Raw genomic sequence first — 27,629 nt, 5'->3', positions numbered from 1 at the left:
GGTCGCTCCCGAGCGTGACAATAGCCAACAATCCACCCGCACCAGAGGCTCGTCCGTGAGTTTCAAAGAGTTTGCAACCCTCGACGACGGTCGCCTGCACTCGCTCGACCAGCCTTTGTCCTCCAGACCACCCCAACCTCGTCGACCCAGCACTCGCGGGTCGTTCATGTCAGACGATACTGCCTCTGCTCCGGCTGCGCCCGACGACTCGGTCAGAATAAACCCTTTCACAGGAGAGCCCATCAGACGACGTACGAGGAAGAGCGATGCTGCCCCACGCCTCGAGACCATCGACTCGCACGATGCCACACAACTGCCCTCGTTGACCTCAGCCTCTACCGCCTCGCTGCTCAGTGAACAGTTGAGAAGCCCCGATACTCCCGCAGGCTCATACTTCTCCAACTCGGCTGTCATGTCTCCTTCTCCTGCTGCTAGTCCCTCCATGGGCAGTGAGCCCTGGCCGATGATGTCGCGTAAGCCCACTTTGTCGCGCACCGCGAGTCTGCGTAACACCAGTCGCAGATCTAGCAGGATGTCTGGCTCCTCCATGTCGCCTGCTGCCCAGTTCCTGAATGGCTGGGGTAGCAACTCTCAAACCGCTGCAGAACCAAAGCCGGATGATGAAGGTCAGTCCATTGGTATCAACAACGAGTATGTCGTCGGTCGTCAAATTGGTTCGGGCGGTTTCAGTCTTGTCAAGGAGGTTATCGGTATGGACGATAATGGCCAAAGGATCAAGCGTGCTGTCAAGATCGTTCGCAAGACGGTCGCCAATGTCAGTGAAGCCGAGAATGACAAGGCCCAACAAGCTGTCGACTATGAGATCGGCATTTGGCGCTACCTGAACCATCCTCACATACTCCAACTCCACACGAGCTTCATCACGGACTTTGCTACCTTCTGCATCATGGATCTGGTCGAGAGCGGCTCCTTGTACGATCTCCTCAGCGAACTTCGAAACAACGGTCAGATGGGCTTGAATCCTGAACTTGCAAAGACATACTCACACCAACTTGCTGCGGCGCTGAGATACATGCACGCAGACGTCAGACTCGTCCATCGCGACGTCAAGCTCGAGAACTGTCTTGTCCAGATCAGGCCTGAGGACGAATGCGGCAGTCTCAAGCTATGCGACTTTGGCCTGGCCAGCTTTGTCGATGGCGACGCATCGGGTATGACTGATAGTGTACGCTCACTCGACTCTGAAGACAACAAGGAACCTGCGGGCACCCTCGAGTACCTGGCTCCAGAACTACTAGGTGGCACTACGCGAAAGGACTACTCTGCAGACATCTGGGCCTTTGGCGTGTGCGTATACACCATGGTCACTGGCAAGCGTCCGTTCCAGCACACGATTCAGTTCAAGCTTGTGGAACTAATCGAGGCCGGCGACTGGAATAAGGATCTGGTCCTAGCATCTCCCGCTGGCCAAGTCGACGGCGAAGACATCTGCGACCTGCTCCATGGCTGTTTGGACACCGATCCCGAGTCGAGATGGACCATCGCTGATGTCATGGGCTGTAATTGGTTCACTGGTCTTGTCGACGTCGCAGCTGACCCCGACTGGGAACACGTGAACAACACACAGACCTAAGCATCTCTCTTCTGCTTTCCCCTCTCGCCATGTGCGATCTCTGGCTTAGCTTTACCCCCAAAACGAGGAAACACCACGCATTATTCCATCACGAATGAGTTTTACGCACGGTTACGAAGCACGACTTTCATGTTTTGCGATGCTCTGGCGGATTCTGACTTGTTCTTTTCCTCTTCTTCCTCTCTTCTGTTTTATTCATAGCGTCTTCTTCGCTCTCGATACCCCTTTCTTCCAATGCTGCATTATACCAAAAACAAACTTTCTGTACTACTAGCATTCGCTTCTTCTTCTTCTTCTTCTTCTTCTTCTTCTTTGTAGCTTTCTTCAATACCCATAACATTACGAATCATCGCACTTTTGCTCCTGTGTCTTGGTTCACAACCATGCGTTTCTCACAGCTTTCTTCGTGACTATCATACAATCGATCAGATTTGTACTACATGTCTTCCTTCCCGAGAATCTAGAAGTTTCGAAGTGTGTTCTGTCCAAAGTACAATCTATATATCAAAACTTTATGCGCTGCAGCAAGCACTTTTTGCACAACCGCGACTATTGCAATCCCTGAATGACAAACAACTTAACGCTGAAATCCTCACTCGCGACCGCCAACTGCATCTTTTGCTCTGCCTGCTCCTTGCCATCAGGTCTCCATCTCAAAGCATTGATCGCACCACTAGGTTGCATGCTCTTCTCAATTTTGAGTTCATTCTTGACGGTCCAGTCGTCAGTGCTAATGCTCCAAACACTGATTTCGCCATTTTCAGCGCCGGCGGCTAGGATAACGGTAGAAGCGGGCGACAGAGCTCCGGTGTAGAAGGCTACACTGGTGGCGGGTGCAGAGGTAGGAATGGTGAGGTGGAGATCCGCAGTTGTTGCCTCAGCAGAGGAATTGACACCCCAGATCTTGACGTTCTTGTCTCTGCCTCCTGTAGCGAAGACGTTTGATGCAGAAGAGCCAGCCCACGAACAAGATAATATCATTCTGGAGTGGCCTTTGGGGTTTGAAGCTGCGAGGTCATAGGTTGAGGAAGCTGGTGCTGCAGAGCGAGAGAATAATGCCCATTGGCGATCTCTGCCTACACTGAGCAGGAACTTGTCGTCTGCCGAAAAGGCCAGGGAAGTTACGGTTAGAGAGTGGGCGGTCAGGGCGGGCTTGACTTCTCTCCACTCTTTCGTTTCGTAGAGTCGAATCACCGCATGATCGATGGAACTAGCTCTGCAAGCAGTAGCAACGCGGGTTCCATCATGGCTAGCCGCAACGCAAGAAATCTCGTATCCGTGACCGTAAAGCTTTTCAAGTTCGGGGAATAGAGTGTGACGCGCGAGATGGTCTTCAAACGGCGGGTGCGAGAGATCCAAAGTCGATTTTGTGATTTGGGTTTCTTCGCTTGGTTCGGCAGTGGCTTCTTCTTCTGGAGTCAAAGCGTTGATGGCTTTGTTGCTGAGGCCTAGCACGGGTATGTTTGCTGCGTCGGGGAGGTCTGCGTCGCTTACATCCTCAGTGGTGCCGCTGAGCTTTGCGAGGAGGGAGGTGACGGCTTTGGGTTTGTTGAAGACACGCAGGAGTTTTTCGTCTGCGCCTGAGATGAATTGGGTTGCGCCGATTGCGGCCAGACAGTTCAGGTCGTAACCGTGGATCTGTGGCCGTGACATTTCGTGCCATGTGGTTGTGTCGTCGCGCTTCCACTGACCGAACAGGCGGGTGGTTTGGTCGGAGCTGGTGGACATGAGTTGGGTGCCGTCGTTCGACCATGCAATGTCCTTGACCGCGCGCACATGGCCAGATATACCGAGCTCACGCAACCAGCGATCCTCACTGGCGTTGTAAGACCAGGCTCGCCAACTTCCCGTTCTGCCCAGACTCACGACTTTGTTGCCTGATGGAGACCACAGGCCGATCCAGAAACCACCTGTGCTTCCTGTTGCAGTAGTAGAACCTTTTTGAGCACTGATCTCACCCAGTCTGGTTGCGCACGTCCAGAAGCCATCAGCATCGCGCTCCCACATAGCTAGCGAGTTGTCCGCTGATGCTGTGAGAAGTTGAGGTGCTGCGTCTTGTGCAGTCTTCGTAAACCAACGGGCCGTATAGATCCAATCCTCGTGTCCGATCAACAGTGCTTCGAAAGTGATTGAGTGTTTTGAATCACCCTCTCCAATCCAATGGGCTTTGTTAGACAACGAGCGACCGAAGACGGTCATGGCTGGGTCACTTGCAGCAGCAGCGACTTCTGGTAGCTCTTCACCAGCATGGAAGCGCCAAAGACGGGTGTACTTGTCTTGACTGGCGGAAGCGAGCAAGAGGTCGCTATCGGGTTTGGAGCTCTCGCGAGTAAAGTCCAATGCTCGCACCCAGGCTTCATGTCCAGTAAGCTTGGCTGCCAGCGAGAACGTGTCCCTGTTTTGCATGTAGATCTGAATGTTCGCCATAGTACCACCGACGGCGATGACAACTTGACCGCTCTGAAGTTTCGCCAGTGCAATCGCCAGAGGGAAGTAGCGAGGAGCAAGAGTCATGCTTTGGATCAGGTCGACTTCGACATTCAATGACTCCGAAACACGCAACTTCCAGATCTTCAGTGTTGCATCGGCAGCGCCAGTAGCGAAAACTCCAGATTCGGGCAAAACGCCAACGACATTGATAGAAGCAGTATGTTCTGTCAGACTCTTGGCCAATTCGAATTTGCCATCGGTCTTTTCAATCCAGATGCAGATTGTCTTGTCGGCTGATCCACTGATGAGAACTCGCTTTGCTGATGGCGGGTCTCTAAACAACTTGAGTGCATTCACAATGTCTGTGTGACCCGTAAGTAGTGTCTCAACGCCTTTGTGATTGTTATTCTCTGGCCTGAAGATGGCGATATTGTGACCACTTCCATATGCAAGTAGTTCCTCGGTCCAGTCTGCAGCGCATGGATGTCTGTTGCCTCCTGCGGCAATGTACTCTAGACGAGCGGAAGCCATGATTCTAGATGTGTCGCACCACAATCGGGCCCTCCTTATCCAGATTTTGATTGAGAATTGTCTTATCAGATGGTAGTATTTAAAGTCACCGTTATTGGGTTCATGTGAAGTAAAGGCAGTGTGGTTGGTGATGATGTTGATGGTTGACGAGCATTATTTTTTGTTGCAACGGAAGTCGCAAAAAAAGTTTCGCTTGCTTCAACGCGCGACTGCCAGATTGGCCTCGCAGCACTTTGTCTGACATTGTCAACATCACGCTCGCATATGAACCTCGACATGGCGGAAACAATCAAGATTGATGTTGAATTCACGTACGTCACACACTGATATTCGAACTCGAATTGATGATTGACTTGTACGAACACAGCGGCGGACTGGAATTGCTGTTCTCCAACCAAAGAAATCACAAAGTTTCATTGCCAGCACAAGATCAAGATGGAAACCCGTCAAACATCGCGTTTCTGATCAAACACCTATGTGAAAACCTCATGACAGACCAGAAGAAAGAACTCTTCCTCCTAGATGAATCTGTGTATGTTCCGCCTTGCTATCAAATCAAACCCTCCGGACCAGCTAACAACATTATCAAGTCGTCCCGGCATTCTAGTTCTGATCAACGACGCAGACTGGGAACTCGAGGGCGAGGACCAATATGAGCTGCAATCAAGGGATCAAATTGTCTTCGTATCTACTTTGCACGGCGGATAGGCAGCTACTCGGTAATTTCAGGCAGGCGAACTCCCTTTGATGTCGGTGTCGGTTTCCGATCAGCCCGCGATCTGACTCTCCCGTGTGGAAAAGTCTGTCACTCCTACCTTACTTTCAAGACCATATGCACTGGCAGAGCCCAAGACAATCCACATACACAGTTCTGTCAGAATCTTAGAACAGTCCATAGAGGACCAACAGCAGAACTATTCTTGTTCGCGACTGCCGACTTACTATACGAACACGCACGTTGCATCGTTCTTCGACATCGTGACATACTTTTACCCATGGGGAGCACGGGGAGAAGGCTGTCGGACACGAAGACCCTGCAAATCTATGACCGAGCACGCTAAAAATCTCACTTTGGCCGTTCGGATGCTCCGTTCCCGGCGAGAATAAGGTCTGGACCAAGTTTTCTACCACCAAATGGAGTCATCGCATATCGAAATCAACGACTGTGCAAGCAAAATGCAACACCGTCGGAGACAGGTTGGTCCGGTAGCAAAGAAGTCGGGCGTTTTTTCAGTAATGCCCTACCATTAAGCTTCAGTGAGCTTTGCGATGATGCGTGCTTGGCGGAGTTTATGATTGTATCTAAAACCGACACGAGTCCTGGCCCGTTGTCCATGTCAGCCCCTTCGCGCAGAGTCTGCTAATTGTTGATATGAAAGCATCTGGGAGAAGGCTGGACATGAGCCAGGAGATTCCTCCTCATGTACTGTATGCCTCTCCAGTGCCATTGAATGCACCTTCAGATGGAGGAGCGACCAAAGGCCAAACACTTCCGCTTAGCTTGATTGCTCATGTTATATCATTTGTAAGCCGTACGTTCAACGTGAGCGACTCTGGTCCAGACTAATGAGGCTGGCTGGTAGGTTGATGATGTAGGCGACATTGCGCGCATGACCCGAACATGCCGATTGATGTATTACATGACGCTCCCAGTCTTGTATGAACGTGTCACCCTCCGCTCTTACCCCGAAACCCGCTACGTCGATGGAAGACCTGAAGGATATGGGAGCGGCAGCCCGTTTGTCATGGGTCTTACTGGACTCGCTTCGGGGAACTCGGCAGCGCTGGTGAAAGAGTTTACAGTGGCAGGAGCTTGGTCAGAACCGGGGATCGATGAGTACAGCAAGGGAAAAATACCGGACAGCACAATTCTGCTTGGAATTGCTCTGCGTGCTGCAATGGACAGGATGACACATCTCAGAAGCCTTGTCTGGAATCTCGACTCCAAGCCCACAAAGTCGATATACCTGGGACTGGCTGCTCGCCCGACACTTACGTCGCTCAGCCTTCATTACCCTCAGATCCGATCGCCCCGTCCGATAGTCGTCATACCGCCCATGCCCAACCTTCGTCGTCTGCGTGTGAGCGACATCGACCCTCTCTGTTACCCAGACGACATATCGCTTCTGATCTTCCATGCGAAGCAGCTCGAAGATTTGCGCATTCAATGGAGTCCACGAATGCGACAAGAGGCCGAACCAAGCATCAACTTAAGAAGCATATTCGGGAAATGCTTGGAAGCAGGATACAAGCCCAAGCTCAAACACCTTGGTCTCCAGAACTTCTACGGTCCCAATACTGGTGATCTGAAGGATGTCTTTGAGCCCGCCTGCATCGAAAGTGCAGACTTCATCGAAGTGTTTGGAGGCACTTACAACCGCCCCACCACTATTTGGGTTGATGAGACATGGAAGAACATCCCAGATGCTGCCTACTTCGAGAACTACAAACGACACAGAGTTAGCGAACCAGCACCCGAACATGCCAAAATTCTGGCTATGTTTTCTGGCCTCAGGGAGATGTACATGATTAGCAACAAGTCTCCTGATCGCGATATGAAGTGGGAGTTCAACTCGCCCATGACCGTAGTCAATACACCAGCCACTCCTGTGCACACTCCTAGCGCTTTTGAGGAAAAGCAGGCCTATACCACATGCAGATTGTATCTACAAGCTTTGACCGTGAACCACGGTCAGACGCTCACAAAACTGCTCCTATCTGATCAATGGCCACTGTCAGGATCTCAGATTGGCGAAATTGTTAGCAAATGTCCCAACCTGGAACAAGTCGGGTTTGCACTGGCCAAGGACGCTGGCGAAGTCATGTCTATACTCTCTCCCTTCTTTGCCAAACTGATCGCCGTTAGGATTTTAGCAAACGCCAATAGCGTCGAGTTGCTTGCCGAACCTGGGATCGCTGGACTGATGGACGGAACTAGGACCGAGCCCTTGTATTGGAGATGCCTCAACCAAAGAGTGAGATGGTGCGGCATCGGTGACGCCATCTTCAGAATCGAAAAGGCTGTGCAGTTGCCCGATGCAGATGGCAATATGGAATGGTTTAACCACGTCACCCTGGCTACGCTGGAGGAAGTGCAACACCTTGAGGTCTGGAGACTAGACAAGCTTGAACTATGATAGGTCATTCTTGACTCTTTCAAGTTCCCTTGACTGCAAACGTTTGGATCGGTCCAGCGACCGTCGATGTGAGATCAAGCGCTGCGTCGCGCGACATCGCTTTTGCCATCCGAATTCCTCTTCAGGCACCAGCTCATCGAAGCCGATCAGACTCGAGACCTGTAAGAGCAAGCGCAATGCGTAGCCCTCTTCCGATCCAAGTCCTGCAAGCCTGAAGCTCCTGATCGAAAAGCTTCCCGCACCCTTCCTCGATGTACTCCAGTCATGTACCGCAAGTCGTGGTTTGGACAATGTGCATCCTCGAGACAGACATCCCAAGTTCAATCTTGCTGTATCTCAGTGAATACCCGACAAGCTCTTCACGACTGGTAACATCAGCTTGAGGCAACACCACGTATTTTGCGTCTTGGCATCTATCCGCCGCCTCGACTTCAAGTTGCGTCTTCTCATCCTTGACTGTTCTTCACTGACGGTTTGCGACCATCGCAATATCATGTCATCTTACATCGCTCTTGAAGCCACCGTCCGACGTCAAATCACCCTATGAAGTTATTGTCAACTCGGTCGCAGCAACCACCAAAACTCTCTCAAACCTGCTTTTGAAGCCGAACCACAACACCAGATCAATCAACACTTTACCCTTTATATTCTGCAAATATCCTTTGCTTCCACAGAAAAAGCTGTGGTAGTGTAGTGGCTATCACACCCTGAGTCTTTGGCGCACACGTGTCCAGCGTGGCAAAAATAATGACTTCCAGGAAGATCGCAGGTTCGAGTCCTGCCCACGGTTGTTGCTTGTGTGAGACAAGGATCTGATTCTCTTTGTCTCCCACAAGCATTTCTTTTGCCGTTTCTTTTTGTTACGTGTGGCGTCACTCTACTACGAGTAGCTGCATGGCACTGGTATGGCCGTCGAGGTCACATCGGTATCTAGGCTAGCAGCATACCACGCAGCCCCCGTGCTGATTGAAGCTGCTGGGGCAGTGTCCCATACCACTGAGAAAAGGGACTAGGAAGGGGCAGAGACATGAGATATGGGATGATAGTAGCGGAGGGTTCACGAGTAGTGAGCGAAGTAGAAGAGACATAGTATCTTACCATGACCTTATGCCCGCATGCATCTCCACGAAGAGCAGCTGTCAAAATGCATAAGGATGTTGGATGTGGAACTTCAGTCCAACGAGAGCGAATAAGCCATTGTCAAGTGATCTTTGTTCATTCGACTATGTCTATCTCTAACACGTCTATGATTGTTGCCACTGTGATTTGTGATCATGTCCTGTACGTTCTTTTCGTCGATACCAAAGACGTATTCAAGTCGCTTGACTGGTCCTGACCCTTGGTCTTCGAAGTCCCCGTACTTCCTTACCGCAGCCTACAAGCACCATCGGTCCCTTCAAGTCGTCCATGATCTCCATCCAGCCTTGAAACTTCTCGTGTATGGTCTGCCAAGTTTCTTCCCACCAAACCCGTCTTTCCTCTCGCCATGGACTCTCACGACCTTTTACGCTCTCCATGCCCACATCATAGCACGAGTTGAGTATTCTTTGCGTCCCCCTTTGACGGCCCTCCCAATCGGATTTCTTGCTCTTGTCGAATTCCGCCCACGACGCTTTTGCATCTCCGACGATGATGTTGAATACCATCATATCTTCATCTTTGGGCGTGATTGACCACGCTTCCCCAACAGGCGTGAAGAGCGCGGGTGATTTTGTCGGTCGTTGCAGTTTCACTCGCAGCACCGTCACGCCCGTCCTGATTTTCTCGACATTGGCAAACATGATGAGCCAATCGAGTAATTTCGCAAACCGCTCTTCGTCAGGGTCCTCAATGGCCAGTCCCATTATTCGCACGGCATGTTTTCTCTCCCCGATGCCTGTGATGAATAAATTCAGGAACTTGCAGGCTGAGGAGGCGAGACTGGTGACTAGAATATCCTGGATGAATTCGTTGTTGGCTAGGAAGAAATCGAAGCCTTCGTTGGAGATTTGGTGATTTGTGTAGAGTAGAGGGTGGTTGCGCGCGGTGATGTTCCAGATGTCTGGATGTCTTCTTCTTACTAATGCGTCTTGTGAGGAGTGTGTGCAGAAGTCGTGGATGTAGTATGCGGGTCCGCAGTGGGGGGTTTTGTGCTTAGAAGGACCTATTCCGAGCAGGACGTAGCTGTATATGTGATCTCTGATCTCGACTGGCAGAGATAGAAATCGTGAATCGTTCAAGGTCGACATGCTGAGACGTGAAGATCAGGAGTTACAACAAAAGTCGCGCGCAGATATAAAGAAAAGGAGTTGTTCATCTATATGAGCTTGGAACTCAATTGATCTCACATGTTACCTCAAACTCAAATCATCTTATCGAAGGTCAGGTGCTTTCTACCACTTGTCTTACATTGACGGATACAGCAATTCATCGACCGGCTGCAAGATAGAGTCTTTCCAACGGTCCGATATCGATGCATAGGGACAGGGTCTACGCCAAGTTGCACAGCTTAGCCATTCGCTTTTGGGCGAACGAAGGATTGCTTAAACGTTTAGCCATACCTATCAGGTCAACAGGACGTTGCGACCAGAAAATGCAACGGCAAAAGTCGAGAAACCAGACGTCAAAAAGCAGTGTTTTGAGGCAATTGATAGGCTGTAGGGGAAATGCTGGAAAAGCGCTTAACGAAAAGTATAATGGTTATACGTAGCGATGAGCAAGATCTTTTCCGCAAACATCGCAGGGAGAACAAAACAAAAAGTGACCAACTTGGGAAACAGAGTGACGTGAAGTCGCGAGCGACAGCTTTACCTCGGCTGTACTGAAATATTCTCCCGGTCCGAAAACTTCGTCACTCAACGCGTCCGCCTCGCAAACGCGTCTTCTTCCCAATTTCGTGTTTCGCCATCGGCAGCACCTCTCACTCATCAGCTATACCAATTCACACCACCACATTTTTGCGTGATCAGAGTCTTCTGTATCAGTCGAAAGTCTTTTCTCGGAGATCTCGAATCACTTCACCACGAATCGTACACATCAAACACGATGGCTGAACAGACTCCCCGCATCAACGCCTCCTACCTAGAGCAATTCACCCACCGCACAGTCCGCATCTTGGGCAAAGTCACACAACTCAGAGGCGAGGAAGCCACCATCGATGCTGGTGGTCAGATCAACGTACATCTGAACAGGGTATGTTTGAACTGCTTTTCTTCATCATTTGCAGCATCTTGGCGGTATCGATTGCCTGCTGTGCTCCTCACCAAAATACTTTGTGTATGATGAGCACCAGGTTCCTCTTCGCTGCTCATTCGGTATATGTGTTTCTCTACAAAAGGCTTTACTGACTAATGGCCTAGGAGTCACACCTCACCGTCAACCATGCCGTCGAGGTCATCGGCAAGGTGCAAGGAGACTTGAGTGTCCGCGTTCTTACCAGCACAGACTTTGGCGAGAACATTGGTAAGTCTACGTCTTGGGTTCTCTCTCTGGTCAGTGGCAGTCAGACTGACAAACCTTCTTACACAGACTTCTCACTCGCAGAGGCAGTGGTCGACGCAACACACCGCCACAGCGAAATCTTCTATTCGAAAGAGTAATGCTGTCTGACCTCAGCATAAGCACCTTACTATAATTCTCGTCTGGCCTTGCTGAAGAACGCGAGAGTGGTCTAAGTATGTTCTTACAGTGTCGGGCAACGGGCATGATGGAAAGACCCAAAGGAATGAGAACATGATATTAGAAAAGTTTTACGGCTGGATCGCAACAATATTTTCGTGTATCGCGAGGTTCCAGCAAATCAGCCTTCTTCATGCACGAAAGGGTCCATGGACTGCAAAGATATGTTAGCCGTATACGAGCATTCCCAGCTTGTATCGCCATTGGCAAGCGAAATGGCTCGAAGCAGAACAAACTCAATTTCGCTCACAATATGACGCAGTCTAGTGCTTGCCTGGAGTCACTCAGAACATTTCCACATAATAGTCATGATACTTTGTTTACTTTGTCGTCTCTCCGAAGTCTTCTTCTCTTACCCGTCCATTTCGTCTATCCCACAAATCCTCCATCATGACTTCTTCAGCCTCCACGTCACGTATCCTGATCATCTCCGACACCCACGGCACCAACCCCATCAACTCACCTCTGCCACCCGTCGACTTGATCATCCACTGCGGCGACCTAACCCAGGAATCGAAACTCTGCGAGTACAACCAAGCAATCTCTCTCCTCAAATCCCTCGACGCACCCGTCAAACTCGTGATCGCCGGTAACCACGACTTCACCCTCGACACACCCATCTATGCACAAAAGCTGATCGAAGCTGGCCTGCAGCCACCTTCACAAGATCAAGTCGTGAAGAAAACCTACGGCGACTTTGGCGAAGCAAGAGCATTGCTGGCTGCACGGCGTGACGATGGGATTTTCTTTCTCGACAAAGGAACCCACGAGATTGCACTCGCCAACGGTGTGACGCTAAAGGTCTTCGCAAGTCCTTGTACACCCTCCAAAGCCGGCGGTTGGGCCTTCACCTACGATCCTGCTGAGCAGCACCACTGGAGCATAAGCAAGGATATCGATATCGCCATCACCCATGGCCCTCCGCAGGGGATTCTAGACCGCACTGACGAGGCAAAACGAGCAGGGTGTCCAGATTTGTTTGCTGCGATAGCGACAGTGCGGCCGCGTATACATTGCTTTGGCCACATCCACGAAGCCTGGGGTACAAAACAAGTCGTCTGGCGAGATGACAGCGGGACTCCACCATCGCATTTCACAGCCATCAACAATGACGCTTCGAAACTTATTGAAAGTCTAGGCACCTTACGACCTGGAAAATTCGACTCTGCAGAGGAGAAGAGAAGGAAAGAAGAGAAAGTAGAAGAGCTCGTAAAAAAAGGGTATTGCTATACCAGGGCAGAGGCGCAAAAGGGAGTGCAAACGCTGTTTGTTAATGCAGCTATCGAGGGTGGATCCGAGGAGACTCGGCGCTTGCCTTGGATAGTAGAACTCGATCTACCACTTTCCACTTGTGTCACAGAATGAGCCGAGAAAAGTTGCGAGGGTCTGAGATTGGTTCAATGCAGTAATTAACAGAGACACTAAAAGCACAAGGCTTTACAGCACTGCTTACTATCTTGGAGTAAAGAGAATGGAAACAGCACACCAGAAGGATTTATTACATAGGCCAGATAACATAATATTCTACTCAGCCTAGCGTTATACCGCGTAAAGGTCAAAGAGGCGGGCAGAGAAGAGAAGAGACAAAAGAACGCCATCGCTAAATGTATTCACGCTAAATGTATTCATAACCGCCCAATCCGTCCAATTCCATCCGGTCCCAATTTCCTTGCAACTCCGCAAACAACCCCATCTACCACAGAAACTCATGCATCAAAGTTTGCTCCTCACTCCCTCCAACCTGAACCTCACATCCTTGAGCACCTTGCTAACGGGCCTCCACTCCTCAAACTCCTCTACCAGTGCTCTAACCTCTTCCTTCATATCCTCTCCTTTCACAACATCTTCTTCAAGAATGCCTCTCAGCGCCCAAGGCAAAAAGTAAGGATTTGCATTACTGCCGCTCGCTGGGATCTCAAAGTCTGCAAAAGACGGTGGAATACCAGCGACAGAGGAAGCAGAAACACTGCCGCGGCGCAGAGAGTTGGCTGCCGAGACGGACTCGGGCGGTCCGCCGCGAGACGAGCGGCGGGATGCTGCGTCTAAGGATGGGGCAGAGGAGGAAGGCAAATCGGTGGTCTCGAGGCAGAAGCGCAGGGCGAGTGTGTACACTGCTGGGTCATCGTAAATGCGCGAGTGGCCTTCGCCGCCGTACAAGGAACCGGCGAGAGGAAGAGACAATTCGCGGATGAGGCCGTGGTCCGAGACGCCGAGGTTGCGCAGTTTGAGGGCGAAGGCGACGAGGTGGGATAGGAAGTCTGGGGCGTGAAGCCGGCCGTCGACGAAGACGGCTCGGTAGACGTATGGGTGTGTGAGGGTCGAGAAGGTGGAGGACTGAGTCGAGAGTTAGCGAGAGGGATGGAAAAGGAGGAGGTGACATGAGGGGTACCTCTAGAGAAACAAGTTGATCGTCGATGCTACCGCAATAGGTGATCCTCACTCCATGTCTCAAGACACCATCAAGAGCAGCTTTGTATTCGGTGCTGACCCGACTGTCCTGTCTGCTAAACTCGAACAACTCAGCCGCTGCACCTGCACCCAGCCATCTGCTTTTGTAGTCGGCAAAAGGTCCTAGGTTGACGCCAGCCATTGCGCAGATACCGATCTTGGCATGAGGTGATAGGCATCCAAGCTGAAGGAGCTTGTGAACCAGCATGATGGCAACAGGCACGCCTTGGGAGTGGCAAGCCACAAGGATGAGATCGGCTTGACGGAGGTGAGACAGCCAGTTGAGCATGAGCTTCCAGAGCGTCGCCACGCGGTCAGCGATGAAGCCTTCACCCTCCAGAGCGACCGTCTCAATCTCGCAAGGCGTGTCTGGTTGATTGGTTTGGACCCAGTCACGGATGGCAGTCGACGCATAGTTGGCAAAGCGGATCGAGGTTCCTGTAGGTTGTCCGAGGACCTTCTGAATCAGTGGAGCAGGGAAGTAACCATGTACACCAATGGCGATTGCGTTCTTGATCTTTGGTGGAGTGGGTGTAATAGAGACGTGCTTGGGAGCTGATGGTGTCTCGATAAGACGGAGCGTAGAGGCGACATAGGTGGTCAGGCGTTCGCGATAAGAGGGGATATACTCTGCTGAGTAACTCTCGTCGAAGCTGGGTATCACGAGATTGGGATGTGCCTGAGGTTTTGCTGCTTTTGCATCTGCAAGGCTCTTGGTTGTGTCGGGTGTTTTGACGGCGTCTTTCAATGCGACTTGAGGCTGACTGGCTGACGACAGTGATGTGGAGCTGCTGTTGTTCATGGCTGCCAGACCGAGCTTAGTCGACTTTGTTTTTCGCTTGCGCTGTTCATTGAACTGCGCAGCCTCAGGATGAGATTGCGAGGGCGTGTCTGCAACGGCGAGTTCTCCGACCTGGCGCTGTGTGCCGTTGGGCGTGGCACTCTCATCGTTGCCCTCGGCTCGCGACCAGAATGCCCAACCTGACGACTTTGTCTGTGGTGTTTCCTCGCCTTGCTTGACCTCAGGTGCCGCTGGCTTCTTGTTTGGCGTTTCTGTGGGCTTGACGGGCTCTTCGACAGGGGCAGGACGATCGGGCGATGCGTCTTTGGACGGAGTTGTGACCGTTTCCTGCTCTGTCTGCTGCTGATTCTGAGCATTACTCCAAAGGCCGAACCAGCTGCGTGACGATGCGGCTGTACCCACACTACGGACCGAGCGCATCGTATCATTTATATTGATAGGGTCGACGTCTAGGCTCGATTCTTGGGCTGGCGTCTGTTCAGGGGTCGAAGGTAGTGGTGTGCTCGAAGCTTCTTTACGGTCGTCCTGTACTTTCAGCATTCTAGAATGATCAGTATAGCCGTCAGGGCGGGACCACCATCCTCCAAACCAGCCAGAAGCAGCATCTTGTGTCGGCTCTGGCGGCAATGGAGCCTCGGGCGCGGCTTGTGGTGTTTGTTGTGTTATAGCATCGGTGGGGAGAGGCTTCAGATCTGTCGAGGAAGAAGAGCTGCTAGCAGTGACTGTGGCTTGTGTGTTATCCGTCTTGACGACGACCTCATCAGCCTTCTTCTCAGGCTGCGTCTCCTCGTCATCCTTGGTATCGTCTACTTGTTCCTTGATGGGGGCTTTCTTAAAGTCGGCACTCGACTTTCTGATGTTGTCGGAGAAGAAGGCGGGCTTGACTGATTTCACGCTGTTGCCTGTCGCGTTGACCGAGTCGGACGAGATTGTGGGAATCGACTTGGAACTGCGTCGCAACGAGGGATGGACGAAACGACCTCCTGATTGTGGACTACCCGCTAGGGATTCATTGGTGGCACCTCCAGCGACTGAGATGCTTTCGTGTGTCGCTTGGGCTACAGGATTGGCTTTTGACCGCCATGGAGCGCCCTTGTACCAGCTGCTTCGTTTCTCTGCCGTAGATGACGGTGTTGATGGTGAGATGAAGGAGACAGATGACTGCTTCGCATGGGATACTGCTTGAGTGGTGTCGGACTGTGGTTGTGAGTGTCCCTGGGCGGTCGATAATGGTGGAATCTTGTGTGGTAGAGTATTATCGGACTGGGTACTGTCAGGGTCGTCCAGAGGGGTGGATGGCTTGTTCTTTTTCCGCCGTGGACCCATGGCGAGCTTGAATGAGTGAGAGGTATTGAAACACGCGCAGCTATGTGTGAAGAGGATAACAGGGCGACATGAGGGGGCAGACAGAGTTGACTTGGACCCCAGCCATGTCCAACTGACAATACCAGCATCTGACTGACGCGATCGTCATAGGCAGAATCCTGACTCGGCCTGGTGGCTGGCAGGCGGTGACTGACTCGTCCGGTCGGGGATTCCATCTTCTCCGCCCGGCAGTCGAGCCTTGCCTGGCTGCAATCTTTCGCCCGCCGAGACTTTTTCCTCTGTCACGCTCTTTCTGTATTTGCGCCGACTGCTAGACAGAAATCTGCAGAAATGGCCATTGAGAAGAAGGTGCGCATTCTTGTCTCTACTGCAGTCATGCCGTCCGGCTAACCTACTCCCTCTATTCAGCACGGCAAAGGTCGTTTGGACAAATACTACTACCTCGCCAAAGAAAAGGGCTACCGCTCGCGTGCCGCCTTCAAGCTCGTTCAGCTCAACAAGAAGTACGGTTTCTTGCAAAAGTCAAGATGCTTGATCGATCTGTGTGCCGCTCCTGGTGGTTGGCTGCAGGTCGCCGCAGAAACCATGCCCATCAAGTCTCTGATTGTTGGTGTTGATTTGGCTCCCATCAAGCCCGTTCCCAAAACAATCACTTTCCAGGGAGATATTACCACCGACAAGACTCGCGCAATCATCCGTGGACATCTCAAGACCTGGAAGGCTGACACTGTCATTCACGACGGTGCTCCCAACGTCGGTACCGCCTGGGTTCAGGATGCTTTCAGTCAAAACGAGCTGGTCTTGCACTCTCTGCGTCTTGCTTGCGATTTCCTCGGTCCTGGTGGAAACTTTGTCACAAAGGTTTTCCGTTCCAAGGATTCCGCAAAGCTCGAATGGACCTTCAAGCAACTCTTCGACAAGGTCGAGCAGACCAAGCCCCCATCTTCGCGTAACGTCTCGGCCGAAACTTTCTACGTCTGCCGTGGCTACAAGGCTCCCAAGAACCTCGATCCCCGTTTCCTCGACCCCCAGTATGCCTTCGCCGAAGTCAAGGACGCCGTTCCCAACAACGAGGCCAAGGTCTTCAACCCTGAAGTCAAAAAGAGAAAGAGAGAAGGTTATGACGAGGGTGATTGGACACAATACCACGAAGTCCCCGTCAGCGACTTCATCCAGACAACGGATCCCATTGCCATTCTCGGTGGCATGAACAAGCTTACTTTCAACCAATCTGGAAATGGCGACATTGCTCTTGCTACCATCGACAAGCTGCCCGAGACCACAGAGGAAGTTCGAATCTGCTGTAACGATCTCAAAGTCCTCGGAAAGAAGGAATTCCGTCTCTTGCTCAAATGGCGTCTTCAAGTTCGCGAACGTTTTGGCTTCGCTACAAAGTCGACTGATCACAAGAAAGCCACCGAGGCCGAAAAGAAGGCAGCCGAAGCGGCGGACGATGAAGAAGCTGCCGAGGTTGAGAGCATGGACGAAGAGATGAAACTACAGGAAGAGTTGCAAAACATGAAAGACATGCAGAGCAAGGACAAGAGGAAGCTGCGTCGCAAGGAGAACGAGAAGAAGCAAAAAGAAATCGTCCGTCTACAGATGAACATGACCACACCAATGGAAATTGGTATGGACCAGGCCGGTCCCAACGGCGAGGACGCCATGTTCCAGCTCAAGGCTGTCGACAAAGCTGGTCTTACTGGAAAGTTGCAAAAGGGCAAGATGCAAGTCGTGCCTGTGACTGAGAAGAAGGATGACGAGTTCGATCTTGAATACACCGACGACGAGCTGGGCGATGGTCTCGAAGGTGAACTCGACCAGATGTACAACCAGTACACGGAGAAGCGCGAAGCACGAGACGCAAAGTTGCGTGCTAAGAAGGCCAGAAAGGAACGCAACGAGGATGGCGAGTTCGAGGGCTTTTCAAACGACGAAGAGGCAGACAGCGAAGACGACGCTCCTGCCATCGAATACGACAGTGACTCTGATGAAGACGAAGAGACTGGCCAACTTATCACCGACCTCGACAACTCCGCCGCGCCTGCGAACGGCCTCACAAAGCGCGCCGCCAACTTCTTCGACCAAGATCTTTTCAAAGATATCGATGGTCTGGACGGCCTAGAAGACGAAGAGCCGATCAAGGATCTTGACAGCGGTATCGAGATGGACTCATCCTCGGCCTCACCACCTCTCAAGGCCGAGAAGCCTGTGGCCAAACCCGCAAAGGTCGAGAAGCCCGTCAAGGAGAAGAAAGAGAAGGCAACAAAAAAGTCGAAGGTGCCGACACCAGCCGAACTTGCCGCCGAAGAAGCAGCCTACGAGACCGACGACTCCTCAGACGGTGGCTTCGAGATTGTCAAGAACACACAATCCCAATGGGACAAGGACGAAGATGCCATTCCCCTCAAGAATGGCCGTCCCAACATCGATATCATCACCGCCGAAGCAATGACTCTAGCCCATCAACTCGCAACAGGTCAAAAGACAAAATACGACCTCATGGACGACAACTTCAACAAATACTCACTCCGCGACGTAGACGGCCTGCCGGAATGGTTCCTCGACGACGAAGGCAAGAACTCCAAACCTCACCGTCCCATCACCAAAGAAGCCGCTGCCGCCATCAAAGAGAAAATGCGCGCCTTCAACGCCCGCCCCATCAAAAAGGTTCGCGAAGCCAAAGCCAGAAAGCAATTGCACGCAGCACAAAAACTCGAGAAACTCAAGCGCAAATCTGCTCTGCTCGCCGAGAGTGAAGATGTATCTGAGAAGGACAAGGCAAACAATATTTCAAAGATTATGGCTAGAGCGGGCAAGAGCAAGAAGAGAAAGCCTGTGCAGGTCGTTGTTGCTGGTAAGGGTAAGCATCGTGGTCAAGGTAGACCTGGCGGTGTCAAGGGCAAGTACAAGATGGTTGATGCTAGATTGAAGAAGGATGTCCGGGCCGAGAAGAGGTTGAAGAAGAAGATGGGCAAGAAGTAGATGCGATTGTTTTACGTCCTTTATCGTTTTGCATATATCCGGTACGGAAATTGGAGTTTATTTGTTTCATCATCGCTTCTTCATGCTGTTCAGACTTTTTTTTTTTGAACTATCAATGTGAGCTCGTTGCACACTGGAGATATGGATTGCTAGTTCTCTTATAGGGCATGCGTGTGTCACACTTGTAGCTACACTTAGTGCATAGGGAACTTTCCTTTGGAACGGGAGCATCACGGAGAATCATGCTATTTCCAGCTAGCAAGAGAAATCGCCTTTATCTCTAGGCAAGAACCGTGTGTGCATCCTTGATACTTTGCAATAACGAGTCGTCAAGATGCAGAAAGATGCTGATTTTTCGGTGGTCCATTGCGATGATGGGGAGTGTACAATACACTAGTGAGATTGATTCATGCTGTTTTTCTCGAGATTTACTTTCGTTGTAATTCATGCTGTTTAGTCTAGCTATGCTTGTTTGTGATGATTGATGCTTGTTCGTGATGATTGATGCTTGTTGAATGCCTTGTTTTCTTTCCCTCAACGCCTGTATTGCTTCATGCCCATTGCCGAACGTTGTTTTTCCCCCTCCTTCAGTGTAACGTAGAGGTGAAACAGAAACTTCAAACTCCGAACTCCGAACTCCCAAAACTAGAACTCCAGACTCCAGACCGCCATAAAGCAAGGAAGAAAAGTGCAGTAACCATTGAAAAAGCAAAGCAACATGCAAAAGTGCAGAAGAGGACGAACAAAGGAAAGGAAACAGAAAAGAAGAACAGCTATGATGTGGAAAAAAAACCCCTCACCAATCACCATCCCCAACGCCCTTTTCGTCGACGCAGAGGTCTGCAATCCGTTCAAATACCCCACTCATCATCAAGGTAATCAAGACGCTCCTGCTCACTCATGTTGTAGTAGGCAGGGGCAAGCATATCGGTGTCGGTCTCAAAGGAACCAGAGGGGACAAAGTCAGGAAGGGTGGCATCGGCGGAAGACATGGATGGTTTGGCGTCAGGAAGAGACTCAGTAGGAGTGTAGACAGGTGGACTCTCACCCATGGTCAAAGCCCTGAGAGTAGGAGACGAGGACATCAGGTCTTGAGGGTGAATGTGAGAAGCAGAAGTCATCAACAGCCGAGGATCAATGGGAAAGTTATTGTCTGGGCTGTCGATGTCCATGTTTGTGTCGGGAAAAGGGTGCTCGGTCATGAGTGTGTCCATCTGATCCGGCTGGCACAGCATGCATGAGCAGAAGGAGCTGCGAGGGAGACCGTGGTAGAGGTGGTGATGAACAACGAAGGAGTTGTCGTCGGCGTACTCCCCACCGCAGCAGAAGAATGGACCTGTTGGGCCTCGCGTCGTGATGCTGATCTGGGTGGAGCGAGAACCATCGAGAGGTGGACGAACGGTGGGAGGAGGTGTGTAAGGACCTCGAGAGGAAGAGGTGGGCTCGGCGATAGTGGGAGGAAGACTGCCAGGAAGTCTCTACTGCCCACTCATACCTTCCTTCTTCGGTGTCTTGTTCCTCGTAGCACCTTTTCTGATTCCATTCTTCTTCTCAACCTTGACATCGATCTTGTGCGTGTCTCCGTAGTGACGGTGCAGGCCCCAAGGACGAGGAAAGCTTTTGGTACACTTTGTTCCGTCTTCATAAATGTACTCGCATGGGTAGTCGCGGATGTTGGTGTGGGTGAGTAGGTGGTCGGCCAGGTTTGCTGCGCAGGTAGAGACACGTGGGCAACCAGGGACAGTGCAAGGGAAGGACTTTTCCGTTCCTTTGCCCTTGGCCTTGGACTTGCGGGCCTTCCTGATCTTGCGGGATTTGGTAGGGGTCGTGGGGTTGTAGGCAGCAGGCGTGGGTGGAGGGGGGATGGAAGCAGGCGTTGCTGGGAAGACTGGAGTGTCGGTCATGCTTTGTGGGTAGTCATCCATGTGGGTTGGAGCAGGGCATGGGAAAAGAGAGCCATGGTCATTGAGCGAACCATTGTAGAGGCCCGGAGAGTATGCTACCGGAGAAGGAGTGTAACCCTCGTAGTCGACGAAGGGATAGCTGATCTGGGATGGTTGAGAGTAGGAGTTGTGGTAGAGATCACCCGAAGGCATCTCGTCGGGCACCTGGGTGTCTCTCATGCCGTAGTCAAAAGGCATGGGCTCAGCAGAGAGATGGGTCGCAGAGAAAGGATCGTCCGCAGGCGAGATAGACACAGAGACAGTGGGAGTAAACTCGAAGGCGGTCGAGTTGTCCGTGTGAGCCTCTCTGACGCGGTTGGAGCACAGTCCGTGGGTCTGGTCGTCCGGAGACAGGTTGTACATGCCTAAGGACATGTTGTTTTGGGTTGTAGTGTTGAGATGGTGTGCAGAGAGGAGGGCTGGGAAGAAAGTTGAACAGGGTTAAGTAGAAAATAGCGCCGTAGCGCCCTTTGTCACTCTGACCGTGTTGCATCCTCGTGTAGGCGCGCTGCTCCTGCTGAGGACGGTGTTGGATGTGAAAATGGGTGTAGTTGGCGAGCTCACCACAACTCGATACGCGTTGAACAAAGCCATTGTGGACTTCAAGTAAAGAGTTCTTTGTGTCGAGAACTCTTTGTGCTGGTATTGTTTTTCTGGGGTATTTTACTGGCACAAAATCCGTCATTGTAGACGACAGGAAAAGTAAAGAAAACAAGTGCGTGCATGAAAAGACAAAGGAAAATGTGTTCTTTGTTTGTACAATGTCTCGAACTTACGAGACCACACCTCAAGCATCACGACGACGCGGGAACTTTAGACCAGTGGTAGTTCCGGCGCGAAGACGGACAGCACCTTGTCTTCTCTGGCTCTGGCGGAAGGTGCGGTTCTCGTTCTTGGTCTGCCAAAGAATGCCGAGTCGATTGTTGTTGAGATCGTAGTGACAGTAACTTTTGAGGCCAAGAGCAGCGCGTTCCGGGGCTGTCATGGCGAAACGGGCTTGTTGAAGAGTTCGCTGTTCTACGGTCAGAGCTGCCATGGATGCAGCAGTGAGAGATGTGGTTGAAGCCGGAGTGGATGACGAGGCGTTAGTGGTCGAGACGGCTCGCGATGAAGTTGCTGAGGCAGTGCGCGACGTAGCTCTGGAAACAGTCTGCGAAGTAGTAGTCGACACAGGCTGTGATGAGGTTGCAGAAGCGGAACGTGACTGGATAGCCGAGCTTGACGGCGATGAACTGGCTGGGTGGCTACCAGCGACTTGTCTGAAGGACAGAGAGGCTCTCGCGGGTTCCATCTGCTGGTCTAACGTCTCTGTAGTCTCGTCCTCAGCATCCACGTTCTCGTTCTCCTTATCCTTGTCGACGTTGATGGCGTTCCAACGTGGTTCGGCCATGTCCATGAGAATTGTAGCAGCCGCCTCGACTTCCCTGCCAGAACGGGTCTTTGGCGTCATTATGCTGATTCAGTAAGTGAACAGTGCACGAAGCCACAGACTGTGCGCGTGTGTAGCTTGTGTTATGGTGGTGGTGAGGGAGGTGGTGAATAAACAAGATCGTGCGAGATAAACAACGCCTGAACCTGCACGTTGGCGACCGCGTCTAGTACAATTCACTTCTGTCCGACTCCGTGTGTTGGTACACTGAATGAATTTCTCATCTGTTATGCAACGCCAAGATGCTTGTCTACCTCTGAACCTTTGTAACAATTTACTGGATTGACTGGAGGAAAGCACGGAAACACACACCCATTGGCAACATTTTACCGCAACTAAACATGTCGAGGATGTTACTCTAGGCCAGGCCCATGGGCGGCACTTCCCTCGTCGTAGGATTGCCATACGTTCTCTCAATCAACAGACAACATTGATCGCGAGCATCTTTCATCTCGTCGAGAGCGGGCAATCACTCGAAGATGGATTCTCTGAGATCCTAGTCAATGGGATGAGACACGACCAAAATCAGCCATAGACGTGTACGATGCTTTTCCAGCAAAGGTGATGCCCACATAGAGAGACATTTTCCCAAAGGTAATCCGATGGCTTCGCTTGAAGCTGAGAAAACATTTCTACGTTCTCGTGGGTGAAATCTGACAAAGTTTAGCATATACAGAAGTCATCCCTGCTGTGATAAAGAAGGATGTAGGGCGTGATACAGATGTGAGAAGATGAGCTGACGTCGAGAAGAAGATTGCCGTCAAGTTGCAGTACAGGTAATACCGCGTAGTACACAGCACGTAGTCCCCAAGCCAATCGCATCGAAGATCATTTCTTATCTCAAGTACAGTACAAACAGAGTTGGCATGCCATTCGTCCGTCAAAACCATGTTGATAAATGGTGAGAAGCTGCTGTGTCCTCTCGGGCAGACTTGAAAGCTTTCTTGCCCTTTCTCGTCGTTGCTCCTCGACACGATGACACCCAAGACAATGGCCGCACAACGCCCTTCCGCCTTCCTCTCGCTGCCCGCGGAATTGCGCAATACCATCTACGCACTTCTACTCACGGCTCCTGCTCATGTCAAACAATCGCGTCGGGTAGCGACGCGAGGGCTGTGCTCAGACTATATTCTACCACCACTCGACTTATGTCCGGCGCTTCTGCGAACATGCCGGCAAATCCACGCCGAGGGGACGAGCGTACTTTACGGCGCCAATCAATTCGCATGTCATCCATCATTGCTCACCGCACTGCCATATCTGATGAGCCCCCGACAACCAATCACAGAAGGTCCCGGCAGATGGAAGATCAAGCGTTGGTATATCTATCTTCGGCTTGATGTAGACGCCCGATTCACGGCGAAGCAGCTTGAGCAAGCATTCTCCGGTGCTGAAGAACTCGAAGTTGAGTATTTTCAGCCAGCCTATGGATACGGAGACAATGGCACCCTGAAGCTGTTTGAAGGTATACGAGGAGTTGGTCTTGCAAAAGTTACTGGCGGCAGCGGATGTGACGCCGAGTACGCGAGAACGCTCGAAGCAATGATCATGAGGCCGATACACGATGTCTCGAACTCTTGAAGGAGTTTCTCAGGAGAATATGAGCTTCCAGAACCGGCAAGCTTGCGCTCAAGGTTGCTGTTCGTGAAGCGATGCTACCTCACTGTACGCAGTACATCGGCAGAAAAACGCCGTCCTCTTGTTCCCGATTGGTTGTCGGTCTCAATAACACACTTGTTTTATGTCGCCTTTCGCCTGGATGCTCGAATACGAAGTGCTCGACCTTTCATGTTCACGTCCGCAACGACTCCTGATTCTTGGAGGATTCCAATCATGACTTCATCATGCAACGCCTTCTCTTGGCAGATCCCCGTCTCCACGGGACGAACGTGCAGCTGCTCTAGTCTCAACACCAAGGTGGAATCTATGGACTCATACAGGCTACAGGCGCCGACTGTCCATCGTATTGTACTAAGCCGACCCAATCTGGACAAGCCAGCTTACGCGTCTCACAGCCTCATTTTTTTATGCCTTCGATCAGAGTTTCTTCGCTATACAGTACGTTCGATCCGGATGTCAAAGTATATTCTACCATGATCGTTCCAAACAAATCAAGCAGCAGCTCCCCCGCACCCCTCCAGATTTATCCTTTTGCGGGGTCCATTCGAGCTTTTAGTGCACAATAATGATGCGACTTGGATATTCTCTCAGACTTCTTGGACATGCGAAACAAGACCAAGTCGGATGCAACGGACTTGGCTGTCTGTCAGTTGTTCTGATGGATTCGGCGCTTTACACGCAGACCAGCGTGTTTACCAAGCAAACTCTGGATGTGCATGACATTGCTCCACAGAACGGCTTAGACCAAGAGGTCTGGAAGCTGTGGGTACCAGCTCTCAGATTTTACGACAAACTGGGTTGCTGCAACTTCATGTTGACAACAAACCTTAGGTCACGCTGCATAGTGCTCTGGGCAAGTCCAACCTTGCCGCCGATCCCGCCAGGGCTTGTCAGGCGCAACGGCTACCTTTCGAGCTGCATAATCCGCGGACAGCCAAGGACTAGCCAACACAGCCAAGTTGAGCTCTCGATCCTGAAAGAAGAGATATAAGCCCCTCTTCTGCCTTCGAGCGAGTGGTCTTGCAAAGCCCTCATTCTTGTCAGAGTACTCCACAGTTTTCTCTTCTATTCCCACATCCCGAGATGCGTTTCCAAAGTATTGCTCCATTCGCTCTTGCAGCAGTTGTTGCTTCAGCACAAGACAACAGCACTGGTGGTAACCTTACCACCGGCGGAAACATTACCTCGAGTACGAACGGAACTGTGCCCTTAGCCAACCAGCAGCTCAACTCGTTCTGGACTCTGCTTCAGCAGTTCAACTTGCTAGGCAGCGTCAGCAACGAGAGGAACGTCACCCTCCTCGCGCCTAGCAACGAGGCTTTGGCTCGCTTGAACACTTCCGGCGTTGCCATCACCTCTGAGCTGGTCCAAGCCTTGATCAACTGTAAGTTCATACGTTCTTTCCATTAGCAATCACACTAAAACATTAGGTAGACCATACTTTGAACGGAACGATCCTGTCAAGCAATCTCAACAATGTTACATCTGCCTTCCCTCACACTCACTTGACCAACCCTGCCTTCTCCAACGTCACTGGAGGACAGGTTGTGGAAGGCATTCTGAAGAACGGCACAGCCTACTTCTTCAGCGGCCTGAAGAACAATGTTTCGGTTACCAGCGCCAATCTCAACTTCACTGGAGGTGTAATCCACATTGTCGACGGCACCCTTACCATCCCCGGAAACCTCACTTCTACCCTGACAAACTCCAACCTGACTGCGCTTGCTGGTGCGGCTCAGGAACTCAACTTGACATCCACTCTCAGCAGCCTGCACGACGTCACTATTTTTGCTCCTGACAACAGTGCTTTCCAAGCCGTTGGCGATGCACTCGCTAACGCCTCCGTCACCGAGCTCATCTCTGTTTTGGGCTACCACGTGGTGAACAACAGCGTCCTCTACAGCGCTGATATCCCCTCGGGCGAGACAACTGTTCCCACCTTCATTGGTGCCAACTTGACCGTCCAGAACATCAACGGTAGCTACTATGTCAACAGCGCCAAGGTCATCAACCCCGACATCCTGTTCAGCGGTGGTGTCATCCACGTCATTGACAGAGTGCTCAACCCCAACAACACCGTCGCCCACAATGCTTCCCAGACTGCCTCGTCGTCGAGCACTTCGCAAGCCTTCGCCGGTGTCACCACCAGAGCCTCGAACGTACCCTTCACCTCCGGCCAAGCCACACCCAGTTCGTCGAACCCTGCTCAGAGAAGTGCCACCACTGGTGCTCTTAGCTCCTCGACTGGTGCTGCCAACGCTTTTGCAACCATCGGCGCTGCTGCTCTCTTCGGTGGTATCGGTGCCGCCTTTGCTGGCTTCTAGAAAGTGTCTGCTTGGTTCTATTTCACAAATGTCATCCATGTACAGATTGGGCCCCTAACCAGTCATGACTCTCGCTGTATGTATCTTTCATTTGTTGTGGTCTAATTCTCTATACCAGTCTCACATTAATACAAACAAATCATTCGTAATGACTTCTCGTATACTCGTTCCGCCCGTACTCTTTTAATCGCTGGATTCACGTGAATCTCGTATCTTATCAGATTTTGTAGGGACAACCCTGTGCATCAAGACATTCCCGTCGGGTAATCTTTGTTTGTCTACACGAGAAGGTCGAGGATCCCTGATTTGCTATCCATCGCGCCGAATAACGACTGTATGATCAGACTGGTCAGAGGATACATCCAAACCAGCTGGTATAAGTATCACATCGTACTTTGCCTGCGTGGCTCCATCTGATTTTCCACGCGGCCCATTCTCTTTGATGGCCAGAACGGCATGTGGCTTGCGATGTTCAAATCATTTGGTGGATAGAAGAGGTATAGTCGAGCTAGACCAGACCCCTGGTATGCTGGAGCTTGTAAACTCGAGTTTTCCCACGATGAATCCTCCCACGGCCATAGCAAAACGCATAGATTCAGAAAATCATTCATCGCTAGTTCACAAGCTCCGGGACCTTTCTCGCACATCTCAATCCTCGCCGCGCCAAAGATAATCCGCAAACATCATTTACCAATCACCGTCATGCCACTCAAGAAGACTGTCAGTACACACAATTCTATCACCAGATTCCCGACTGGCTTCTCAAGGCCGAGTTCAAGATGGCCGAGTACCAGGCCAAGATCGATGAGCTCAAGGACGAGGCTTAGGCCGAGCGTCAGGCCGCCGAAGAAGAGGCTTAGATCGTAAAGCAGGACAATAAGGATGACCGTAAGCCAGCACAAGTGCCGCAATAATTTGAAAACTACTCGCGCTAAAGTTGGCTAGATCTTCTGTACCGCTAAAGATGAATTAAAGAGGACGATCACGAAGATAGCGATGTTAAAGAAGATAATGCTAATAAGAACATAAGAGTAAAGAAAGTTATAAAGCCTAGGACTAAGACGACTGCTACTAAGAAGGTTGCCGCCAAGAAGGCCAAACCTAAGAGTCCATTAATTGCTTCATCAGTGTCTTGCCGACCTGAGGGAATCCTAACCAAGTAAAGCAGCCCTGCTGTCCGATGACAGCTCCGATGATTTGCCTGATGCCGCCGTGCTCAAGTTCAAGGCTGCTTCTGCCGATGTCTGGCACAAGGTTCAACTGGACAAGAACGGCTTCCACGACGACGTTAAAGAGTTCGTAAAGCAGTATACACCAGCGGATATTGTCGATGAGATAATCTCCGGCATGCCAAGCTTCTTCTATGGAGAGCTTCAGAAACCGATCAGTCGATTTTGACAAGA

General features: G+C 51.3%; 13 protein-coding genes across 13 annotated transcripts; 8 read left to right on the top strand and 5 right to left on the bottom strand.

Annotated features, from left to right (window-relative positions):
* Positions 1-547: 547 nt before the first annotated feature.
* Positions 548-1,594, top strand: M436DRAFT_35757 (kinase-like protein; the record flags this gene model as incomplete). Its single annotated transcript, XM_013576276.1, has 1 exon — positions 548-1,594. One exon carries the CDS (start codon positions 548-550, stop codon positions 1,592-1,594), a length of 1,047 nt encoding a protein of 348 aa, XP_013431730.1.
* A 549-nt stretch (positions 1,595-2,143) lies between these two features.
* Positions 2,144-4,555, bottom strand: M436DRAFT_60148 (WD40 repeat-like protein; the record flags this gene model as incomplete). Its single annotated transcript, XM_013576708.1, has 1 exon — positions 2,144-4,555. One exon carries the CDS (start codon positions 4,553-4,555, stop codon positions 2,144-2,146), a length of 2,412 nt encoding a protein of 803 aa, XP_013432162.1.
* A 276-nt stretch (positions 4,556-4,831) lies between these two features.
* M436DRAFT_35534 (ubiquitin related modifier 1) lies at positions 4,832-5,263 on the top strand (the record flags this gene model as incomplete). The annotated part of the gene is made up of 3 exons (XM_013576232.1): positions 4,832-4,866; positions 4,923-5,087; positions 5,146-5,263. The coding sequence occupies 3 exons, from the start codon at positions 4,832-4,834 to the stop codon at positions 5,261-5,263; spliced, it is 318 nt and encodes a 105-aa protein (XP_013431686.1).
* Positions 5,264-5,889: 626 nt separating this feature from the next.
* On the top strand, positions 5,890-7,692 carry M436DRAFT_69338 (uncharacterized protein; the record flags this gene model as incomplete). Its single annotated transcript, XM_013576848.1, has 3 exons — positions 5,890-5,905; positions 6,025-6,080; positions 6,139-7,692. 3 exons carry the CDS (start codon positions 5,890-5,892, stop codon positions 7,690-7,692), a joined length of 1,626 nt encoding a protein of 541 aa, XP_013432302.1.
* A 930-nt stretch (positions 7,693-8,622) lies between these two features.
* M436DRAFT_69337 (uncharacterized protein) lies at positions 8,623-9,920 on the bottom strand (the record flags this gene model as incomplete). The annotated part of the gene is made up of 2 exons (XM_013576847.1): positions 8,623-8,688; positions 9,072-9,920. The coding sequence occupies 2 exons, from the start codon at positions 9,918-9,920 to the stop codon at positions 8,623-8,625; spliced, it is 915 nt and encodes a 304-aa protein (XP_013432301.1).
* Positions 9,921-10,716: 796 nt separating this feature from the next.
* Positions 10,717-11,270, top strand: M436DRAFT_69336 (replication factor A protein 3; the record flags this gene model as incomplete). Its single annotated transcript, XM_013576846.1, has 3 exons — positions 10,717-10,863; positions 11,031-11,133; positions 11,200-11,270. 3 exons carry the CDS (start codon positions 10,717-10,719, stop codon positions 11,268-11,270), a joined length of 321 nt encoding a protein of 106 aa, XP_013432300.1.
* Positions 11,271-11,739: 469 nt separating this feature from the next.
* On the top strand, positions 11,740-12,714 carry M436DRAFT_37036 (Metallo-dependent phosphatase; the record flags this gene model as incomplete). The annotated part of the gene is made up of 1 exon (XM_013576514.1): positions 11,740-12,714. One exon carries the CDS (start codon positions 11,740-11,742, stop codon positions 12,712-12,714), a length of 975 nt encoding a protein of 324 aa, XP_013431968.1.
* Positions 12,715-13,062: 348 nt separating this feature from the next.
* On the bottom strand, positions 13,063-15,925 carry M436DRAFT_36685 (uncharacterized protein; the record flags this gene model as incomplete). Its single annotated transcript, XM_013576444.1, has 3 exons — positions 13,063-13,683; positions 13,739-15,385; positions 15,485-15,925. 3 exons carry the CDS (start codon positions 15,923-15,925, stop codon positions 13,063-13,065), a joined length of 2,709 nt encoding a protein of 902 aa, XP_013431898.1.
* A 330-nt stretch (positions 15,926-16,255) lies between these two features.
* M436DRAFT_69333 (uncharacterized protein) lies at positions 16,256-18,910 on the top strand (the record flags this gene model as incomplete). The annotated part of the gene is made up of 2 exons (XM_013576845.1): positions 16,256-16,273; positions 16,334-18,910. The coding sequence occupies 2 exons, from the start codon at positions 16,256-16,258 to the stop codon at positions 18,908-18,910; spliced, it is 2,595 nt and encodes an 864-aa protein (XP_013432299.1).
* An 851-nt stretch (positions 18,911-19,761) lies between these two features.
* M436DRAFT_78053 (uncharacterized protein) lies at positions 19,762-21,228 on the bottom strand (the record flags this gene model as incomplete). The annotated part of the gene is made up of 2 exons (XM_013577015.1): positions 19,762-20,333; positions 20,406-21,228. 2 exons carry the CDS (start codon positions 21,226-21,228, stop codon positions 19,762-19,764), a joined length of 1,395 nt encoding a protein of 464 aa, XP_013432469.1.
* Positions 21,229-21,640: 412 nt separating this feature from the next.
* Positions 21,641-22,303, bottom strand: M436DRAFT_78052 (uncharacterized protein; the record flags this gene model as incomplete). Its single annotated transcript, XM_013577014.1, has 1 exon — positions 21,641-22,303. The coding sequence occupies one exon, from the start codon at positions 22,301-22,303 to the stop codon at positions 21,641-21,643; it is 663 nt and encodes a 220-aa protein (XP_013432468.1).
* A 969-nt stretch (positions 22,304-23,272) lies between these two features.
* Positions 23,273-23,863, top strand: M436DRAFT_37035 (uncharacterized protein; the record flags this gene model as incomplete). The annotated part of the gene is made up of 1 exon (XM_013576513.1): positions 23,273-23,863. One exon carries the CDS (start codon positions 23,273-23,275, stop codon positions 23,861-23,863), a length of 591 nt encoding a protein of 196 aa, XP_013431967.1.
* Positions 23,864-24,985: 1,122 nt separating this feature from the next.
* Positions 24,986-26,226, top strand: M436DRAFT_37013 (FAS1 domain-containing protein; the record flags this gene model as incomplete). The annotated part of the gene is made up of 2 exons (XM_013576510.1): positions 24,986-25,286; positions 25,337-26,226. The coding sequence occupies 2 exons, from the start codon at positions 24,986-24,988 to the stop codon at positions 26,224-26,226; spliced, it is 1,191 nt and encodes a 396-aa protein (XP_013431964.1).
* Between the last annotated feature and the right edge of the window lie 1,403 nt (positions 26,227-27,629).

The sequence above is a fragment of the Aureobasidium namibiae genome, assembly GCF_000721765.1.
Source record: "Aureobasidium namibiae CBS 147.97 unplaced genomic scaffold scaffold_1, whole genome shotgun sequence".
Taxonomy (NCBI): domain Eukaryota; kingdom Fungi; phylum Ascomycota; class Dothideomycetes; order Dothideales; family Saccotheciaceae; genus Aureobasidium; species Aureobasidium namibiae.
This window is presented reverse-complemented; position numbering and strand designations above follow the sequence as displayed.